The sequence below is a fragment of the Zootoca vivipara genome, chromosome 1 (assembly GCF_963506605.1).
Source record: "Zootoca vivipara chromosome 1, rZooViv1.1, whole genome shotgun sequence".
Lineage (NCBI taxonomy): Eukaryota > Metazoa > Chordata > Lepidosauria > Squamata > Lacertidae > Zootoca > Zootoca vivipara.
The window spans coordinates 21843813-21864144 of record NC_083276.1 but is presented as its reverse complement, the minus strand read 5'-3'; the positions used below and the strand labels follow the sequence as shown (position 1 = coordinate 21864144).

The window sequence follows — 20332 nt, the reverse complement described above, 5'->3', positions numbered from 1 at the left end:
TGCCTAGGGTTGCCATATTTCTAGAAGTAAAAGTTGCTGAGCTTCTTGGGGAAAACTCAAAGCTATTGAGCACAAATTATTTTAGGAATTAATGAAACTCAAAGCTGTTGAGCTCAAAATCCCAGACATTTTGCCGATTTTTCCGAAATCCCCCCGGACGCTATCTTCACCAGTTAAATTACGGACATATGGCAACCCTACTGGAGAGTGGAAATTTTAGAAGGAAAAAAAAGTAAATAGGAACAGAGGCAGTGCTGAACCCTCAGACTATCTCATAAAGGAATTTGCTGGGATGTGAATTCTAAGGTGGACTCATGATTTCCAGGTGGTAATCTATCCAGATTGAATCTCGGGCAAGTCCTCTTTAGAAGCAGTGTTTCTACCATCATCCCTACTGACCTGAAATAATAGACCTAGAATTGTAGAGTTGGAATACAATGTTCCCCAAGGGGACACGTTTGCACAGGGAGCCAGCATTTCACAGGTAACAGCTAGTTGCAAAACACTCACGTGCAGTAGAACTGTAACAAATGCATTCGCAAGTAAAACCCACTGCATTTAATGAGACTTACTCCTAAACAAGTATAGGATTAAGCCCTAGTCAACACAATGGGACTTACTTCTGAGTAAACAAGTATACTTATTTTAAAATGTTACATCCTACTTTACCCAGTTGGAAAATGAAGCTGGTGGACCAGCTAATTATGTAAAAATGCAAGATACTTACCTATATTTCTGGTTCTATAGATCAGACCAATTACTGCTACATCACTTGCACAAGGACTTTTTGCTATTTTGATATCGGCTAATTCAGACAATGTATCATTAACATCCACCTCTTCACCAAGGGTCAAATACCACTGAAGAAGAGGATCTGCAAGAGAGAACTAATGTTTAAGAAAGCAAAAAATCTTTCTGTTTTTTACTTAAAAAGAAAATACAGTTGAGTGAAGGCAATATGTGACTATCTCTGAAATTTATGGAGACATCCTTGGATGTGAGTATGGGATGTTATGGGCCTGGTCCAGGGTTGAGGTTGGGATGGGGGATGGAGTTGGGGCTGTCATCACTGTGGTGGAAGGTAGGGGGAAATAGAGAAGTGGGCAAAGGTATACAGAAGAGATGAGGTTGTCTAAGTCTGCTGGAAATTGAAGACTACTAGGAGACTGCTTCAAATAACGACTACCTTCCTTAGACCTGTTCTTAGTAGAATACACACACACACACACACACATACACACACACACATAGAGGACACTCTTGTTTTTCATGATGGTGGCCATTGGAAATCCTGCCAGTATTATATTTTGTTTCCATTGACATATTTTATGTGTTGCAGTTTTATTGTTCATTTCTTTTGTATTCATATGTATCAATGTTGTTTACTGCTTTGGAGCCTTTGGGCCAAAAAAGTGGTATATAAATAAAACGTTCCATATCATATGAATAAATTCAGAAAACTTTATACTTAAGGTCCGTCCTAATTTCCACCATGCTAATATCCACGAGACCGTAATTACTTGCAAAACCGCATACACTCCATGTGAGCTATGACGTACCTCGTACAACATCCAACAAGGTTCCCGTAGTAGTGAACATATTTAAACCATGATGCATATTAAATTTTACAAACCATTCCTCAATTGGAGCAACATCTGTTTCAATGGCATGTACAAGAAAGACAGAGACAGATTAGTCATATAAGTACACAAGTATTATGGTTGATATCCAACGTCAAGCAAACAGGCCTCTGCTCGCACAACATGGTTTCCTTTTCTCCTCCCTCTTGCAATCCCCACATCCAAACCCTCTGGAGCAAATGTCAGGCGTCCACAGGGGGCAAAGACTCCTTGCACAAGTGGAAACCCATTCCACTTGTAGATAGACACAAGCGAATATTGCTGTATGCTTACATCAATATTACTTGGCTACGAGCGGTCGCCAAAGTTGATGATGCCTACGTGCTCTTCTCAAATGTTGCCTACGATGGTGCACTGCTCTTCAATTGACTTCCTATATTTTTTTCTGGCCAATTTATATTTCTATTTTTTTTCTATTCAAACTTGTAACACACCCTTCACCAAATAGATTGAGTTACAAAAATATCACAGTCAAAAAAAGTGCAATATACATTATCCTGAAACTGGCTTTCTCTCCACTGAAATTGGTATACTACTTATGCACCACTTGAGATTGTGCCAAATGCTCACTACCAAGTTTTCAAATTTCCCCCCTGCTAACAGGATTTTGTGCGAAAATTTTCTTTTGAAATGAAAAACATGGCACCACCTTACGGGAGTACAAAAACAGCAACAACAACACAAGGAAGCATCAATAGCCTGTGAGGATAAATAAGTGGAAATTATAAATCTCTCACCTGTATTATATGTTAACTCTTCTCGTTGGATTTCAATACTCCACGAATCCACACCTCCTCCCTTTTGTTTAAAAAAAGGATGGCAACCCAAGATTTTTAGTCTTAAATACTTGAAGAGTCACATACATTTAGGTAAACTACTGTGCGGACTGATAATCCCATTATGAATTTTCGTAGCTGATAGTCTCATAGTTTAAGAACTGTTTCTCACAGTGGTTTGATATGTATTTTGTTGTTAATGTTCATGAAATGAAGTACTAACAAAAATTATTTCAAATGTTAATTCTATCGTGCAACAGAAACCTATCACTCGGCTTTGGAACACATTTTTAAAAGAAAAGCCTGACAAGCTTTTCAGATACCTTTCAATTGAATAATTTTCTAAAGAAATGCCTGAAGTAACTGATATTATAGTTTGAAGTCTTGTTGGTTTCTGATTCTTTTTACTCCCAAAAGACCCTTTTATCCCAAATAGAACCAAGTATGGCAGACATATATGTACAAAACATTAAGGTCCAAAGATGAAATTTTGCAGGTAGCCCTTAAAAATAATGTTTAAAACCATGAGTGCAGATCCACCCCAGGAACCTGCCTTAAACCAAACCAGATTGTTTGTTAATCTAGCTTAGGCCGGCTCAACTTTCACACCAAGTGGGCTGCAAGAGTACTTTAACCATGTAATTCATGGGCCACACATTGCCTTGATGCAGTTAGCACTTTCCCAGCTTCGGGAAGGAGGAGGTAATAGGTAATAGGACCTTGCCAGAGCCTTCGCACCTCCTTTCCCAAACCCAGCACCTCACTTAGCTGGCTTTGGGAAGGCAGCCAAGGGCTGAGGGATGTCAAATGTTGCTGAGGGCCAACAAAAATGGTCTTAAGGACTGCATGCGGTCCTTGGGCTACACACTGGACCACTGTAAGTTTCCAGCCTAATGTTATGGCATTGTTTAATAAGTATTCTGGTGACAGTAGCTGTCCCGAGTTCAGGCAGAGGTGACCACCTGCTACCTGATCCCTTTTAACTGGAAATAGTCAGGGAAGAAAGAAGAAGAAGAAGAAGAAGAAGAAGAAGAAGAAGAAGAAGAAGAAGAAGAAGAAGAAGAAGAAGAGTTTAGATTTGATATCCCGTTTTATCACTACCTGAAGGAGTCTCAAAGCGGCTAACAATCTCCTTTCCCGTCCTCCCCCACAACAGACACCCTGTGAGGTGGGTGGGGCTGAGAGACTTCAGAGAAGTGTGACTAGACCAGCGTTTCTCAACCACTGTTCCGCGGCACACTAGTGTGCCGCGAGACGCTGGCTGGTGTGCCGCGACGTGCGGCAACGAGAAGGGCGATTTGCATTGTCACGTGCCTGGCGGCTGCCAATAACCAACTCTAACCCGCCGGAAAGGAAGCCGGCCGGGTCACGATGCGGGGCGAGCGCAGCTCTCAACAGCCACCACCACGGGAGGGTGGTTTTAGACAAACTTAAAGAAGCTGGCTGGATGAGCTCAACCTGAAACTTGCTGAGCAAAGGATTGTGCTGGCAGAGAAATCAGCAGCTTGTGAAGCCTTATTACAGGAGATTGCAACCAACACAGCAATTGGCAAGTGTTTCTTACAGTCATAATTATATAGTCAATATAGGGCAGCACAGAGTTAAATTTTTTAACTTTTTTAATGGTGGTGTGCCTCGTGATTTTTTTCATGGAACAAGTGTGCCTTGGCCCAAAAAAGGTTGAGAAACACTGGACTAGACCAAGGTCACCCAGCAGCTGCATGTGGAGGAGCGGAGACGTGAACCCAGTTCCCCAGATTACAAGTCTGCCGCTCTTAACCACTACACCACACTGGAGTGAACCTTGGACCTTCTGCATGTAAATAATGTGCTATGAACCCTTCCGGAATGTTTTACCCGAGTCATTTTGAAGTAGAAGACTTTGGAGTAGGTACTGTTGAAGATCTGGATGCTGGGAGCAAGACCAGCTGAAGTAAAAAGAACTAGATTCTTCCGTCTGTTTTCCACGGTGTCAGGCTTATTAATATTATACAAATGACAGCGGACAATCTTTAACAGGGGGAAAAAACACAGGATTAACATACGAAGCACATATCCACAACATCCAGCATTATTAAAACTTTAAATGGCAATCTGCATTGATTTCAAAAGCGAAGCTGCAGTAAATAAGGCTTTAGGGAGTCATAAAGGAAAGGTGGGCAGAAATCCTTGTTTTTGTGGGACAACTTGTCATGCAACAAAGGTTATTGAGAGCAGAAGCAGGCAAGGCCTAGGCACGGCCTACAAGGCCTACACAATCATTTCAAGCCTGCTAGCTGTAACTGCTAACAGTAAATTGCTAATTCATCGTGACACGTGACTCATCTTGAGTGATGACTCATTCTCCCTATATAAAGTAGCCATCTCCTCTCTGGGCGTCAGTCTGTAATGCAGTCTCTATCAGAGTCAGTCTCAGCTCAGTATGTTAATGTATAGCTGTTGCTGAGCGGCTCCAGGACTCCAGTTAATCAGTAACTAAAGAATATGCCTCTCTGAGGACTAAGATAGCTGCTATGAGCACTCTGTGTATACTCTTTAACTATGCTGTTTTTGAACAAGTTTATTTTCTTCAAGTAAAAGTTTTATTCTGTTTATAAAGAAGACTCTGCGTTGATTAATTTACCGCCACATGACACAACTTGCCCTTGCCCTCTCTCAAGTGATTTTTGCCTGCTTTTGGGTGGCATGGGCAAGTGCCACTGAGAATTGGGAGGTTTAGGGTTAAAGTATAGAAAATGACCATTATTTATCCAATTAATATACCTGAAAAACCCCACAATAAATCCCCCACAGAGACATTTAAAAGGCCCTAGATGGTTTAATTTGCCAAAATGCCAAAAATGTTTAAGTTTGACCTTCTCTTGCACCCCAAATCCCCTTCCTGCCATCCTTCCTCTTCCTTTCTAAATGGGCAATCAAGGTTGACCTTTGTTATCATCCCTGACAATTTCCTGAGGCAGTTTTGGCAAGGCTTTCTTCATCAGGCCAGGCCTTCTTCCACCTGTCTTGCCTCACCCCTCAGCCCTGGGAGTCCTCAGAATGGAGCTGTGCCTGGAGGAAGAACTGTGAGGGGAGAGACTTCTTCAGGCAAGGCCTAAAATGTTTAAGTTTACCTTCTCTTGCACCCCAAATCCCCTTCCTGTCATCGCTAACCCAGCATCTACAGGGGCCTTTCTTTGAGGGTCTGAGCACCATTGTGCCTACTAAATAAAAAGCCTGGTGGTCCGTGGCTTTTTATTTTAAGTTTTATCTCAAAAGAAGAAAAATGCCCCCTCACAATCTGGTTGGTTTTGAAGGATTTGCACAGGGGAAGAACTGGCGGGGATGGTTTCCCTTCTTGCCTGTTGGTCCATCCTATTTGCTTGCCAACCATGGGGAGGCTGTCCAGGAAGCGGGTGGGAGCAGCAGCAATGGCTGTACTGTGTCTAATTTTGTGTTTTTCCATGCCCCCACAGCTGCCAGGATGTGTTATGCCACACTCCCCGTGGCAGCCATTTTGTGATTGGCACTCACAGTACTTCCTTCAAATTCAAAATGTGCCCACTGGTCAAAAAAAAAAAAAAAAAGGTTGGTAACCCCTGAGCTAGTGTAGCTCCATGAAGTTCATGCTGTCCATTTGGCAGGAGGGTAGAAAGGGAGAATCCTGATTCCAAGCTCATTTGCCCTGCAGCACGTAAGAGAAATTACCTGGCTATATTCATAGCTGCAGCAAGTTCAGAAGCTAGAACACCCTGTTATTGTTTATTTAAACAAACTGCAATACTATGCTTTGTTTTGTTTTGATGCCAATAACTAAAGTAAAAATTCTTTACATAGCATATGGTTTTGCTGGATCCAAGGGGAATCTGAACAACCTATAATATTTCACTCCATTTAGCTAAACCTCTAACCGCTTCCGATTCAGTTAGTGATGACAGCTAACAATCTATTTAAACATACCATATTCTTCTGTGTATAAGATGAGCTTTTTTGACCCAAAAATGAGGTTCAAAATTTAGGCTCGTCTTATACATGGGTAGTGCTGAGGGTTTTTTGGAGCAAGCCCAAGATTGTAAGCGGCGATTGGCTGCTTGATTGTTGGTGTGTGTGTGCTGAAAATCGCTCACCCGCCAGAACGCAGCACACAACCACTCGTGTCGCTTACAATTGCCACTTATAATCTTGGGCTTGTGATTTTCGACATTGATTGTTGGGGGAGGGGGGAATCCCGAAAATTGCTCACCCACCAGAATGCAGCACACAACTGCTTGCGTTGCAGCTGCTTGATCGCCACCATTAGCCCTGCTGCTTGTCACTGCGGCAACCAATAGACAGCTGCCAATGCCGCAGCAAGCAGGAGTGTGATTGGCAGCCGCTGGCGGTGATTGACGAGCTGATAGGTAGTTTCCGCTCGCGTCACTCAGTTGTGTGCTGAATTCTGGCAGGTGAGCGATTTTTGGCATTCCCCTCCCCCAAATAACCCTCCCCAAAAACTCAATCCCTCCCTATTTTCTAAATTTTGAGGCCCCCAAAATAGGGAGCGTCTTATAGATGGAAAAATACGGTGTGTCATCTAGATATCAACTTTTTGTGGCTATCTATCTGGACATTTGGAGAACTTAAATGAACTTCTATGATTTATGCACCAATGGTTATCGTTATACATAATGTGAACTGGCGATGAGTTCTTTCTTACTGTTGTTGGTATTTATGTAATAGTACCATGTCCTTATTCAGGGGTGTAGGAAGATGGGGCGGTGGGGGCGGGCCGCCATCATGCCGGCCCACCCCGCCCCCAAAACACGCGCCCTGGCCCAAAACGCACGCAAGGTGGTGTCACGCTTGTGGGTGGCGTGACGCCCCTCGCTGGTCCGCCCCTCACCTCCATCCAGGGAGAGAGCGCGTCGCAGCAGGGAGAGCGCGCGTTGGCTGAGCAAGCCCCTGCAGCGCCTTGCGAGGTTTTCGTTCGGCAGCTGCCAGGACCGGCTTGCTCCCTCGGCCGACGCGCACTCTCCCTTCCTGCTGCCACGTGCTCTCCCTGGGTGGAGTTGAGGGGCGGGCCAGCGAGGCAACGCTTGTGACACCCCTCGGTGGCCCGCCACTCGACTCCGTCCAGGGAGAGCGCACACCGCAGCAGGAAGGGAGCAAGTCTGCTGAGGGAGCAAGCTGGTCCCGGCCGCCGGCCGGCGAAAACCTCGCTAGGCGCTGCAGGGCTTGCTCAGCCAACGCGCGCTCTCCCTTCCTGCTGCGGCGTGCGCTCTCCCTGGACGGAGTTGAGGGGCGTGCCAGCGAGGGGGTCATGACCGCGCATTGTGACGTCATGACGCTGCGGAGCAGCACCCCGCCTCCGGGGGGTGCCTCCGCTTTGACGCCCTGGGTGCCAAAGCGGCTAGCAACGCCCGTGCCCTTATTTTAATTACTTTCTCCTTCCCTTTTCCTAAATTTGGGAGAGGTAGCTAAAAGAATTGATTAGCTAATTCTGCCAAACCAAAGAATGGTGTATTGGCGAGTTATTCCCCACTGCCATAATACAAATACATTTTTTGCTGAGCTACTACTCTCCATTCAATTGCAACTAGAAATACAGTACTGTAAACTTACCAAACTTTGATTTGAAAGAAACAATTTAATTGTCTTAGATGACATATTCCGCTCATCTCCTGTGTAGCAAGAAAAACTCGAATTGGCCGGCACTGAGTGTGAAAAAATATATTGATCACTAATATTTTCAAATATGATATTACAGAACTAGAATATACTGAAACTCAAATAAAAAATGAAATTGTGGACTGAAATGGTTAGCATTTGTGTTTGTGAGTTATAAATTTAAAAAAATACGGTAGTAACAATATCAACAACATTCAATATTATTAGCAGTTTCAGGAAGGAAGTTGTACTGGGAGACATGGGGTTTAGGGTGAGCAATAAGAAAATAAATAATATATTTATGGTAATCTTTAAACCAGGCATCCCCAAACTACGGCCCTCCAGATGTTTTGGCCTACAACTCCCATGATCCCTAGCTAACAGGACCAGTGGTCGGGGAAGATGGGAATTGTAGTCCAAAACATCTGGAGGGCGGAAGTTTGGGGGTGCCTGCTTTAAAGCAAGGCTAGACCACATTGGTTTGGACAACCAAATTAACCTTTGTGCTTCTGTCAGTATCTTCCCAAGCTCTCTCACGGTGGCTCATTTGACTCCTAGACAACACACATTTAACATCATTAGCAAATATATCTTCCTCTTTAATATTTTGGTTTGTTTTTTTAAAGAAGCTTCTTGAATTTGCTGCAGTAAAACAAATAAAAATCCTGGATTCAGTTCCCAAAACTGTGTGCACACATTTCCCTTTTAAAGGTGGGCCCTATCATCACTTGGACAAAATAAAGTTCTGATCTTTATGGGGTCCCGTGCAAATGCATGGCTGCAAGGTTCAGTGCACTAGTAACTAACCCGTATGCAAGAATAGGAAGGTGAAATGAAGCAAAATACAACTTACCATTTACATTGTAGGTAAGTCCTGATGAAAGTTGTAAAACAGCTGCAAGCACAAGAGAAAGCTGCAACAGCGCCATCTGTAAATGTAAATGTAAAAATAAAATAATCTGCTTACAGTGCCATCTGTAAATGTAAAAATAATATAAATGTGCATTTAATCCAAAGCTATATATAAAGCTGGTCCCCCAATAGTCACACAATATATACAGTGATCAAGGAAGACAACAAGGATGCAGGTAAGAGTAACATGCTTGGTCATCAAAGAGTCCCCTTAGGTGCTACGGAAACTGCAAGCTGAAACCTGCTTCCTGTTCCAAACACTGGGTTCACCTATGGCAGAAATAAGATTTAGTTCCCACCCCAGATGCAGACCCTTCAAGTGTCCCTATTTTTCAGGGACAGTCCTGGGTTTGCACAGGCCGTCTGGGTTTCTGGTTTGATTCCGGAACGTCCCCCTATTTTCCTCGGAGAAATGTTGGAAGGTATGCAAATGCACTCCTGAGTTAAATGCCTTGCCTACATGTGAATGGCTGCAACTCATGCCACTGGGGAAAAGTAAAGTATTGGATTTAAGGATTATGTTGTAGAGGGAGCAAAAAAATCAGCTCAACACCTGTGACTGATTCATCACCGACACTGTTCGCTCTCCTGCCCCTTCTTGCTTTGCTGTTATTTGTTCATTTATTTTCTGTGCTGGATAGCTCAGTTGGTGAGAGCATGGTGCTGATAATGCCAAGGTTGCAGGTTCAATCCCTGTATGAACCAGCTGCATATGCTTGCATTGCAGGGGGCTGGACTAGATGATCCCCAGGGTCCCTTTCCAACTCTACAAATCTTTGATTCTGTGAGGGATGTGGAACCTGTACTCCTCCTAATGTTGCTCTACTACTTCATCTGACCGGTGGCCATCGCTAGGAGTGATGGGGGCTGAAGTCTAATGTCAACTGGAGAAACAAAGATTCCCTATTCCTGATCTGTATGCCTGGATTTCTTTTGTTTTCTGGTTTGTTGGTTTGTTTCATACAGTCAATAGCAGCCATGTGGGTCTCAAATGAATAGGCAGGATATGAATGTTAAAAATAAATAAATAAATAAATATATTTAAAAGAAAAGAAACATAGATTAAAAAATTTGGACTACTTTGTTAAACTATAAGCAACTGGTTTGTGCAGGATCAAATCATTTCTTATGAACAGGCAGCAATAATACTCAACCATAGATACCATAGATACTCAACCATAGATACCACCATATCTCCTCTTTTTTTAACGAAGACATATGGTAGAACAACTGAAAGCTAAATATGGGTCTTCACATTAAAAAAACCTCATTTGAAAGCCTCAAGCAAAATGATAAAACCAAAGTAATAACAAAGATCTATTTAATACTCTCAATATATGCAAAAGAATATCTTTGTCCTTCCTACAACATTAATATTATAAAGCACTCAGCGGTGGAGCTTCATGCTCCGCCACTGGGGGCGGAGAGCAGGCGCGCTGCCCCCAGTGACGTGGCGTTCTGGAGGCGGGGCAGGGCGTGCGTTTTGGGTGGGGGCGCCGTGCGCAGTGACGTAGCAGTGCGTTTTGGGGCGGGGCAGGCAGCAGCAATAGCACCCCTGGGATCGTGTCACTCAGGGCGCGCTGCCCCCACCGCCCCTATCTTCCTACGCCCCTGAAAGCACTCTAATCACTATACCATATTGGCAACTTGTAATTGTAATTATAATTATAATTATATAGATAATTATATCATTATTATCATTAAACAGAAAAAGTGAATACTTCATCAGATTAATGAATTGCTACATTGCCTATTATTGGCACAGGGGTGCCATATTTGACATTATCTTGTGGCCAAATGAAGCATTTCTTTCTTTCTTTAAACCATTTCTATACCACTTCACATTTTAAAGTACCTTCTTTGCCAAGGCTGTATCAGTTTTGCTGAGCCATCTTTCCCACTTCCAAGAGAGCCAACCAACTGTCTGCTTTTATCTTGGGTTCCACAGGATGACAGTTGGAAGAGTTCAAGTTCCCTCACAGTGACTCCTAATAGCAACAGGACACAAACTGATCCAGCTTCAGAAATGCTTGTGGGCTAGTACAGGGGATAGATTTTCAGAGTTTAAAATTATGTGGCAGGAGCAGTCTACTTGGAAATCTTCCTGTAGTCCTCACATAAAAATGAGGGTCAGTGGCTCTGATACAAAAACTACACAGGAAACCTGTTCTCCATGTTAATTTCCTCAGTTCATCTGTTGCTAGAACCCTGAGCCTTGACCTTGACCTTGAGCCAGACATCCTGGAGAGTGAAGTCAAATGGGCCTTAGAAAGCACTGCTTATTACAAGGCCAGTGGAAGTGATGATATTCCATCTGAACTATTTAAAATTTTAAAAGATGATGCTGTTAAGGTGCCACACTCAATATGCCAGCAAGTTTGGAAAACTCAGCAGTGGCCAGAGGATTGGAGAAGATTAGTCTACAACCCAATCCCAAAGAAGGGCAGTGCCAAAAAATGCTCCAACAATTGTGCTCATTTCACACGCTTGCAAGGTTATGCTTAAAATTCTACAAGGCAAGCTAAAGCAGTATGTGGACTTAGAACTCCCAGAAGTGCAAGCTGGATTTCGAAGGGGCAGAGGAACCAGAGACCAAATTGCAAACATGCGCTGGATTATGGAGAAAGCTAGAGAGTTCCAGAAAAACATCTACTTCTGCTTCATTGACTACGCAAAAGCATTTGACTGTGTCGACCACAGCAAGCTATGGCAAGCTCTTAGAAATGGGAGTGCTTGATCACCTCATCTGTCTCCTGAGAAATCTCTATGTGGGACAAGAAGCTACAGTTAGAACTGGATATGGAACAACTGATTGGTTCAAAACTGGAAAAGGAGTATGACAAGGCTGTATATTGTCTCCCTGCTTATTTAACTTATATGCAGAATTCATCATGCAAAAGGCTGGACAGGATGAATCCCAAACTGGAATTAAGATAGTGATGTATGGAAGCGAGAACTGGACCATAAAGAAGGCTGATCGCTGAAGAATTGATGCTTTTGAATTATGGTGCTGGAGGAGACTCTTGAGAGTCCCATGGACTGCAAGAAAATCAAACCTATCCATTCTTTTTTTTAAAAAAATTCTCTTTTTATTCATTTTTTATATATACATCTTTACATCATACAAACATTAGGTAAAGGTAAAGGGACCCCTGACCATTAGGTCCAGTCGTGACCGACTCTGGGGTTGCGCGCTCATCTCACATTATTGGCCGAGGGAGCTGGCGTATAGCTTCCAGGTCATGTGGCCAGCATGACAAAGCCGCTTCTGGCAAACCAGAGCAGCACATGGAAACGCCGTTTACCTTCCCGCTGTAGCGGTTCCTATTTATCTACTTGCATTTTGACGTGCTTTCGAACTGCTAGGTTGGCAGGAGCTGGGACCAAGCAACGGGAGCTCACCCCGTCACAGGGATTTGAACCGCCGACCTTCTGATCAGCAAGCCCTACGCTCAGTGGTTTAACCAATTCTATTAAGTGCTATTACATTAGATATTCACATAGGAAACAATACACTATTAACATATTCAAAATAAAATATTCACTCAGATTCATTTTGATCTTTCCATCAAGAGATATTATATAAAAAAGAACTTGTTTACATATATTCACTGACCTCTCTAATCCAACTCTTCCTTGAGACAAAAAACGGAAAAGAAAAAAGAAAAGAAAAACAAACCAAAAACTATGAGGCTAACGCTTGTTTTATAATGATTAGTCATAATTTAACAATTTTTAAAAAATGTTTCAAGCTTATTCTGCAAGAGTTACTCCAATACATAAACCGTGTTGAGATTTCAAACCTATCCATTCTTAAGGAAATCAGCCCTGAGTGCTCACTGGAAGGACAGATCCTGAAGCTGAGGCTCCAATACTTTGGCCAGCTCATGAGAAGAGAAGACTCCCTGGAAAAGACCCTAAAGTTGGGAAAGATGGAGGGCACTAGGAGAAGGGGACGACAGAGGACGAGATGGTTGGACAGTGTTCTCGAAGCCACCAACATGAGTTTGACCAAACTGCGGGAGGCAGTGGAAGACAGGAGTGCCGTGCTCTGGTCCATGGTGTCACGAAGAGTCGGACATGACTAAACAACTGAACAACAGCAACAACCACAGAACCACATAGGATGCAGCTATATGAAGTGGGAGTCTTTCAAATTAAAAACAAAAACAACCCCCCCCCCCAGTTGTGAGACTAAAATGAATGCCAAGAGGGTATCTTCAGCCACGCACCCAGTTAGAGCTCCATCTATGGCAGAAGGGAAGCTGATAAAAGACTGGTAAGCAAATGGAAGAAAAAACTCAGGTCTCTGAATAACTTGTCTTAGCTGAAAGAATAAAATATCTTTAATCCATTTTGTAGGTGTTTCAGCTTGCAAACAACATAACAATTTTTGAATGTTACTTTATTTGATGTAGGTTGTTTATTTTAAAGCGATGTTTTATTATCACATTTTTGTATTGCATTAGATTGTTATAAGGTGTACATTCTTTGTTTCTTCAGCTTCTAAACCGCCTTGAGTATTGTAAGATAGAAAGACGGTATACAAATTAAAAGTGATGATGATAACAATAGTATAAATCACCAGACATGATTCCACATTAACTATGACAACAGAGGTGTCTTCTAGCGAGAAAAGGCAGCAGGGGGAGGCACTTTTGTTCCACCTTTTTCAGGTGGGACAGGAGCATGCAGCAACAACAGCAATGTCTGACTTTGTCTTACTTCTGCGCTCTCTCGCTCTCTCTGGAGCCTCTACCTACCGCCCATGAACAGCAACATCTGCACTAGCAGGGAGCCTGGGAAATGTAGTTCCCTAGGGCTCCTTTCAGCTAGGACATGATGGTTGCAATGCAGTGGTGACCTATTACAGGCACCCCAACCTCAGCCTGCCAGTAACCTACCCCCAGCACCCTCTTAATGAAGGGAGACCCAGGCGCCCCACTGTTTGTTGCAAAACTCACATTTAAGTGACTAGGACAAAAAGAGCTCACAGGTGACACAGACAGAATTCAAGGCATTCATAATCCCAGCTACCGGTAGCTGAACAGGTGTGTGGATGTGTGTGCGCTCCTCAGCATTGCTGTTCTCTACTACAGACACTTTGTGGCAGCAAAGCACAACATTTCCTGCACTTCAGGAAAAGAGAGTTCCGCTCCTGCCTATGCCCAGGATAATAGAGACACTTGTTATATTCTGTCAGAGTCTGATAACTTTTTGTGGCAGTAAAAAACGTAGAATGGAATTAATTAATACAAGCGTCTTGCTCATCTTCCATGTTTATGTTCCATATTTGTTTAGCAAAAGAAAGGTTCATGGTGACTAATAATTATAAATTGGGGATTGCAACAAGCCATGGGGGGCATAGAAAATCCCCCCCTCCTGTATAACACCACTGGCTGTTGGACTCAAGAGTTCACTCCATCTTGAAACTCAGCAGTCTAGGGCCTGTGATCCACTTGCTCTATAACAGGGCCAAAACAAGGGTGGGGCAAGCATGTTTTCCCCATGGTTAATGTTACTGTTGTTATTATTGACATTATGCACACTATATACAAAATTAACATTTAGGTGAGATTGTTATTTGGTGCTAAAATACAAGTGTGATTTATATCCTGCAGAAATGTCCTGAGATATCCAAAGATTTAAACACCCAAGTGCTATCAGTTCTCTCAGAGTCAGCAACAAGTTGAGACCTCCTGAAATCCACAGAGTCTTCTCCAAACTTGGAAACATACTTGTAATAAAATGATAAACAGCACTTGGAACAAGTGGAACAGTCTCCCTTGGAAGGTGGTGGGCTCTCCTTCCTTGGAGGTTTTTAAGCAGAGGTTGGATGGCCATCTGTCATGGATGAGTTGAGTTTCCTCCATTGCAGGAAGATGGATTAAATGACCCTCAGGATTCCTTCTAACTCCACAATTCTATGATTTTGTGAATTGTTGTTGATATTTTATTTAACAAAATATGGGGCTTACTTAGGGGTACTTTTCATGTTGTTTGCCCCAGGTGCCAAGAGACCTCATTCTGGCTCCAGTCTATAGCATTGACTGCTGACGGGAAACTGCCTATCTAGCAATGGGCTTCATCAGTACAGTTCATGGCAGGTTTTTTTTGTTTTGTTTTTACTTCTCACTCCCCATGGTGTATGGGAGAGTTGAGGAAAACTGGAGTTGGAGAGTATGTGCTGTAAGATATTATCCATTCTTTGAGGTTAGAAGCCGTGTCCCCTTCCTAGCTGAGAAGTGCCAGTTTGGCTGCCACTGCCTCTTATTAATGCTCTTTTTTGGGAGGGGGGGTAAAATAACTGTGTTTGAAAAGTTATAAAAGCTGGGGTGCTTGGTTTGTGATTTGTGTGAACTCCCATTTACCGACTAACATTTCTGTCTAACTATTTGTGAAGGGAAAGGTTCAGAGGCAAAAGAAAAACAACAGACAACACAATATTTGAGCAGGGAGGGGTTTTTTTTGACACGGGGCTGTAATTTAGTCATGCAATCTTCCACCATTATGAAGCGGCAGAGTCCTTGCAGGGCTGCTGTAGAACACAATTGTTCTGAATGACTTCATAATAGTATCCAAATGCAACAGAGGTCCATGCTTTGTTTAGTCGTTTAGTCGTGTCCGACTCTTCGTGACCCCATGGACCATAGCACGCCAGGCACTCCTGTCTTGCACTGCCTCCCGCAGTTTGGACAAACTCATGTTCGTAGCTTTGAGAACACTGTCCAACCATCTTGTCCTCTGACGTCCCCTTCTCCTAGTGCCCTCAATCTTTCCCAACATCAGGGTCTTTTCCAAGGATTCTTCTCTTCTCATGAGGTGGCCAAAGTATTGGAGCCTCAGCTTCACGATCTGTCCTTCCAGGGAAAACTCAGGGCTGATTTCCTTAAGAATGGATAGGTTTGATCTTCTTGCAGTCCATGGGACTCTCAAGAGTCTCCTCCAGCACCACAATTCAAAAGCATCAATTCTTCGGCGACCAGCCTTCTTTATGGTCCAGCTCTCACTTCCATACATCACTACTGGGAAAACCATAGCTTTAACTATACGGACCTTTGTCGGCAAGGTGATGTCTCTGCTTTTTAAGATGCTGTCTAGGTTTGTCATTGCTTTTCTCCCAAGAAGCAGGCGTCTTTTAATTTCGTGACTGCTGTCACCATCTGCAGTGATCAAGGAGCCCAAGAAGGTGAAATCTCTCACTGCCTCCATTTCTTCCCCTTCTATTTGCCAGGAGGTGATGGGACCAGTGGCCATGATCTTGGTTTTTTTGATGTTGAGCTTCAGACCATATTTTGCGCTCTCCTCTTTCACCCTCATTAAAAGGTTCTTTAATTCCTCCTCGCTTTCTGCCATCAAGGTTGTGTCATCTGCATATCTGAGGTTGTTGATATTTCTTCCGGCAATCTTAATTCCGGCTAGGGATTCATCTAGTCCAGCCTTTCGCATGATGAATTCTGCATATAAGTTAAATAAGCAGGGAGACAATATACAACCTTGTCGTACTCCTTTCCCAATTTTGAACCACTCAGTTGTTCCATATCCAGTTCTAACTGTAGCTTCTTGTCCCACATAGAGATTTCTCAGGAGACAGATGAGGTGATCAGGCACTCCCATTTCTTTAAGAACTTGCCATAGTTTGCTGTGGTCGACACAGTCAAAGGCTTTTGCATAGTCAATGAAGCAGAAGTAGACGTTTTTCTGGAACTCTCTAGCTTTCTCCATAATCCAGCGCATGTTTGCTATTTGGTCTCTGGTTCCTCTGCCCTTTCGAAATCCAGCTTGCACTTCTGGGAGTTCTTGATCCACATACTGCCTAAGCCTGCTTTGTAGAATTTTAAGCATAACCTTGCTAGCGTGTGAAATGAGCGCAATTGTGCGGTAGTTGGAGCATTCTTTGGCACTGCCCTTCTTTGGAATTGGGATGTAGACTGATCTTCTCCAATCCTCTGGCCATTGCTGAGTTTTCCAAACTTGCTGGCATATTGGGTGTAGCACCTTAACAGCATCATCTTTTAAAATTTTAAATAGTTCAGCTGGAATATCATCACTTCCACTGGCCTTGTTATTAGCAGTGCTTTCTAAGGCCCATTTGACTTCACTCTCCAAGATGTCTGGCTCAAGGTCAGCAACCACACTACCTGGGGTGTACGAGACCTCCATATCTTTCTGGTATAATTCCTCTGTGTATTCTTGCCACCTCTTCTTGATGTCTTCTGCTTCTGTTAGGTCCTTACCACTTTTGTCCTTGCTAGTTTGTTATAGATGGCTAAGTTTATAAAGAGGCTTTAGGTGTGCAGTACATCTGTGTGTGGATCCGGGATTATTCATGAGGTGTGTACATGACATCACTATTGGCATCACCAGCTCGTTGGTCAGCTCCTTTCACTCCCTTCTTAAACAAAGTACTGGCACCTGGCCCTGCCTGTTGCATAACTAGCTGTGATTCCGGATCACTCAGAAAGCCTCAAGCTGGCACCTGGTGGAAGCTTGGAGGAGCAAAGGCTTTTCCTTGCCTCAGCTTAGTTTAGCAGCTTCATTCAGTAAAAGGATAATCACAAGTGAGTCAAGCACACACATTTTCTTAACCCCAGAATTTGCATTCCTGCTCAAATATTATTGCAGCATCCAGCATAATATTAATAATTTATTATTTGTACCCCGCCCATCTGGCTGGGCTTCCCCAGCCACTCTGGGCGGCTTCCAACAAAGATTAAAAATACATTAAAACCTCAGTCATTAAAAACTTCCCTAAACAATTTCAGATATTAGAATAGGAATCAGAAACAGTAACGACAACCGTACGCAACCTACTTCCACAAGAGAGCCTGTAAAAAGTGTATTTGCTTTTGTCCTTTGCTACCTGCTGAATCCTGTATTGCTGTATCCGTTTTAAACTGGATGTTTCACTTTGTACACTTTAGCCTGCCTTCCCAGAAATATGGACAAATTGGGTTCCTAAATAAGCTTTATACAGTGGTGTAGCATGGGGGGGGGAGCACAGGGGTGTTTGCCCCAGGCGCAAAATTGTTACGGGCGCAAAATTTCAATACCTGGTGCTGCCTCAATACAGCTGCACACTTCCATTGCTGGGCTCCATTGAAAACAGCTTCTCCATGTGAACCAGGAAGTTACCTCTCCAGACAATGGAATGACTCTTCTTATCTCTGTGGCTGCATCTCCTGGGTGACATGGATGCCATTAAGCAATTGAATGTGCATGTATACACGTCTGTTTCCCTCCCTCCACATGGCCCTGGGTGTTGGCAACCCACCCTATGCCACTTGCGATCCATCTATATAAAAATGTAATCTGGGCATGTGGGTTACTATCCATTTTTCTCTGAAACCGCTTCACCGATTGCGTTCAAATTTGAACACAATGTCCAAAGCGAATGTCCGAAGGCTCTTAAAAGGTTTTCAAAGACAGATGCCACACCTCCACCAGGTGAAACCCCCAAACCCCCGTTCCAGATCGCACCACTCAGCCGAAAGTGCATGCTGGGAAAAGAACCAGGTTGCAAACGAGTGCCCTCTAGCGGCAGCTACACTGGAACTACACCTATAGAACCTTCCCTCTCAACAGCACCTCGGCTGCCATTTACATACTAAGGCCGAAGCCTTTACAGACTAGGCCGAATGGAGGTACTGACTCGCCTGGGTGGGGGTGTGGGGGAGGAGGGGACAGGATAGGTCAGGACACTGGGGCCAGTCACAGCGATGACCCCGGAGTGGGGGGAAGAGGGGGCGTGATACGTCATGGGACGGGACAGGTTGGGGGGGAATCACAGGGAGTGGGGGGGGGCGTGATACGTCATAGATCGACACACAGTGGTGGCAGTCACAAGGATTAGCCACGGCAACGTGTGGCAGGGCCAGCTAGTAAATAATATAAGGGGTTGTTAACTTTACCACAATAGTTGTAGTTGCAAAATGTTTCAAGTGGCCCAAACACTTAGGATTCCTGCATACATGTGTGCTGTGTGTCCTAGTAGCTACCCAGGAGCAGAAATATAGCCATATAGCAGGAAGCAACCAGTATGAGGATTCACACCAGGTCAAATAAATTTAGGGACACCTCAGCCTCCTGGGAAGTTTTGTCCAGCAACCATACAAGCTAGGGCCATTAAGAAACAAGAGGGCTATTGGCAATGTAAGAGATCTGTCCTCCCCCCTTGCCCTGAGGTGTGAACAGTGACTGGGGGTTTGGAAGCTTGCCAGAGTAACTGGATGTGAGGTGACAGGAAAGGAGTTTTGAGCAAGGGTTGTTGGGACGAAGAAGAGGAAGACTGGGATCCATCTTGGGCAGGCTGGCTGAAGTCTGGCTGCACTGCTGTGGCAGAGAAACCCCTCTTGAAATGACCATGCTGCAAGATCTGGACTCCCTGAAAGTGTAAATAGGTGAATAGACCATATTTACTAAAGCTATGACAGTCTTTGCCATGTCTCAATTCTCCAAAAGAACACAGACCAGGGTGAGTGCGTGGAACCCCATGCTCTTGCCACCACTCGGCAGAGAGAGGGGGAGGCACCAACTTTTCACACCAAACCAAGTTCCCCTCCATTCTCTCAAATGGAATGTGCCCAGACCTTAATGTAGGAACAGCTTCCAATAGAGTCACAGCCTTTCCTATACTAGTTCTGATATGCCTTGACAGTCTGTCACCTGGTTTATTTCTAGATTAGGAGAAACACGTTTGTCAATGCAATCATCTAATCACAGCTCATTTCCTTCCAGTAAAGGCAATGCTGTGTTAATAGTCTCTCCTAAAAATATCCCTGTTTTATCACTGTTCTGTTTGTTTAAACCCACAATAATCTACCATTTATGGTTCATTCACCATTAACCTTTCAGGTGTATCATCCCAGAAGTCCCTGATATAATTTTCAAACCAGACAAAGAACTGAGATTATCAGCTTTAATTACTTAAATACTTATAAAATTATAAACTGTTTAGCCATGATTGATACGAGCTACCGTGTTTCTCCGAAAATAAGCCATACCCCGAAAATAAGCCATAGCCCGAAAATAAGCCATAGTGATAGGTAGTTTAACCTTGTAGGTTAAACTGTACCATACTTAATAAAAAAAGACATCCCCTGAAAATAAGCCACCTTGTGTTTTTTTGAGAAAAAATAAATATAAGATGGTGTCTTATTTTTGGAGAAACACGGTAGATGGGACCCATCAACTTATGGACAAACAAAACATGCACTCTCTGCATCCTCTGTTCATGGCAGTTCTGCAGTCTTTTACCACTGCAGTCTTTTCATAACAAATATGGGGGAGGGGGCAGTATTAAGTATAAAAAAACTATAGTGACCAGTCTCTGATCCTCACTGCAATAATTTAGACTTAACATTATGTCTGAAGCAAGTA

The 20332-nt window shown here is 43.5% G+C and overlaps 1 protein-coding gene and 1 non-coding gene across 2 annotated transcripts in view; one reads left to right on the top strand and one right to left on the bottom strand.

Moving 5' to 3' along the window:
- The window catches only part of LOC118075231 (cation channel sperm-associated auxiliary subunit beta), a 49414-nt gene extending 44425 nt beyond the window's left edge, over positions 1-4989 (bottom strand). Inside the window, exons 1-4 of the mRNA XM_060282938.1 lie at positions 4274-4989; positions 2378-2438; positions 1555-1655; positions 728-887 (exon numbers count right to left, since the gene is read on the bottom strand). Of these exons, the coding sequence (XP_060138921.1) occupies positions 728-887; positions 1555-1655; positions 2378-2438; positions 4274-4459 (508 nt within the window). The 5' untranslated portion in view covers positions 4460-4989. The remainder of the gene's footprint in view (positions 1-727; positions 888-1554; positions 1656-2377; positions 2439-4273) is intronic.
- A 4599-nt stretch (positions 4990-9588) lies between these two features.
- On the top strand, positions 9589-9658 carry TRNAI-GAU (transfer RNA isoleucine (anticodon GAU)). Its single transcript has one exon. It is a non-coding gene; the product is annotated as a tRNA-Ile (tRNA).
- The last annotated feature ends 10674 nt before the right edge of the window (positions 9659-20332 follow it).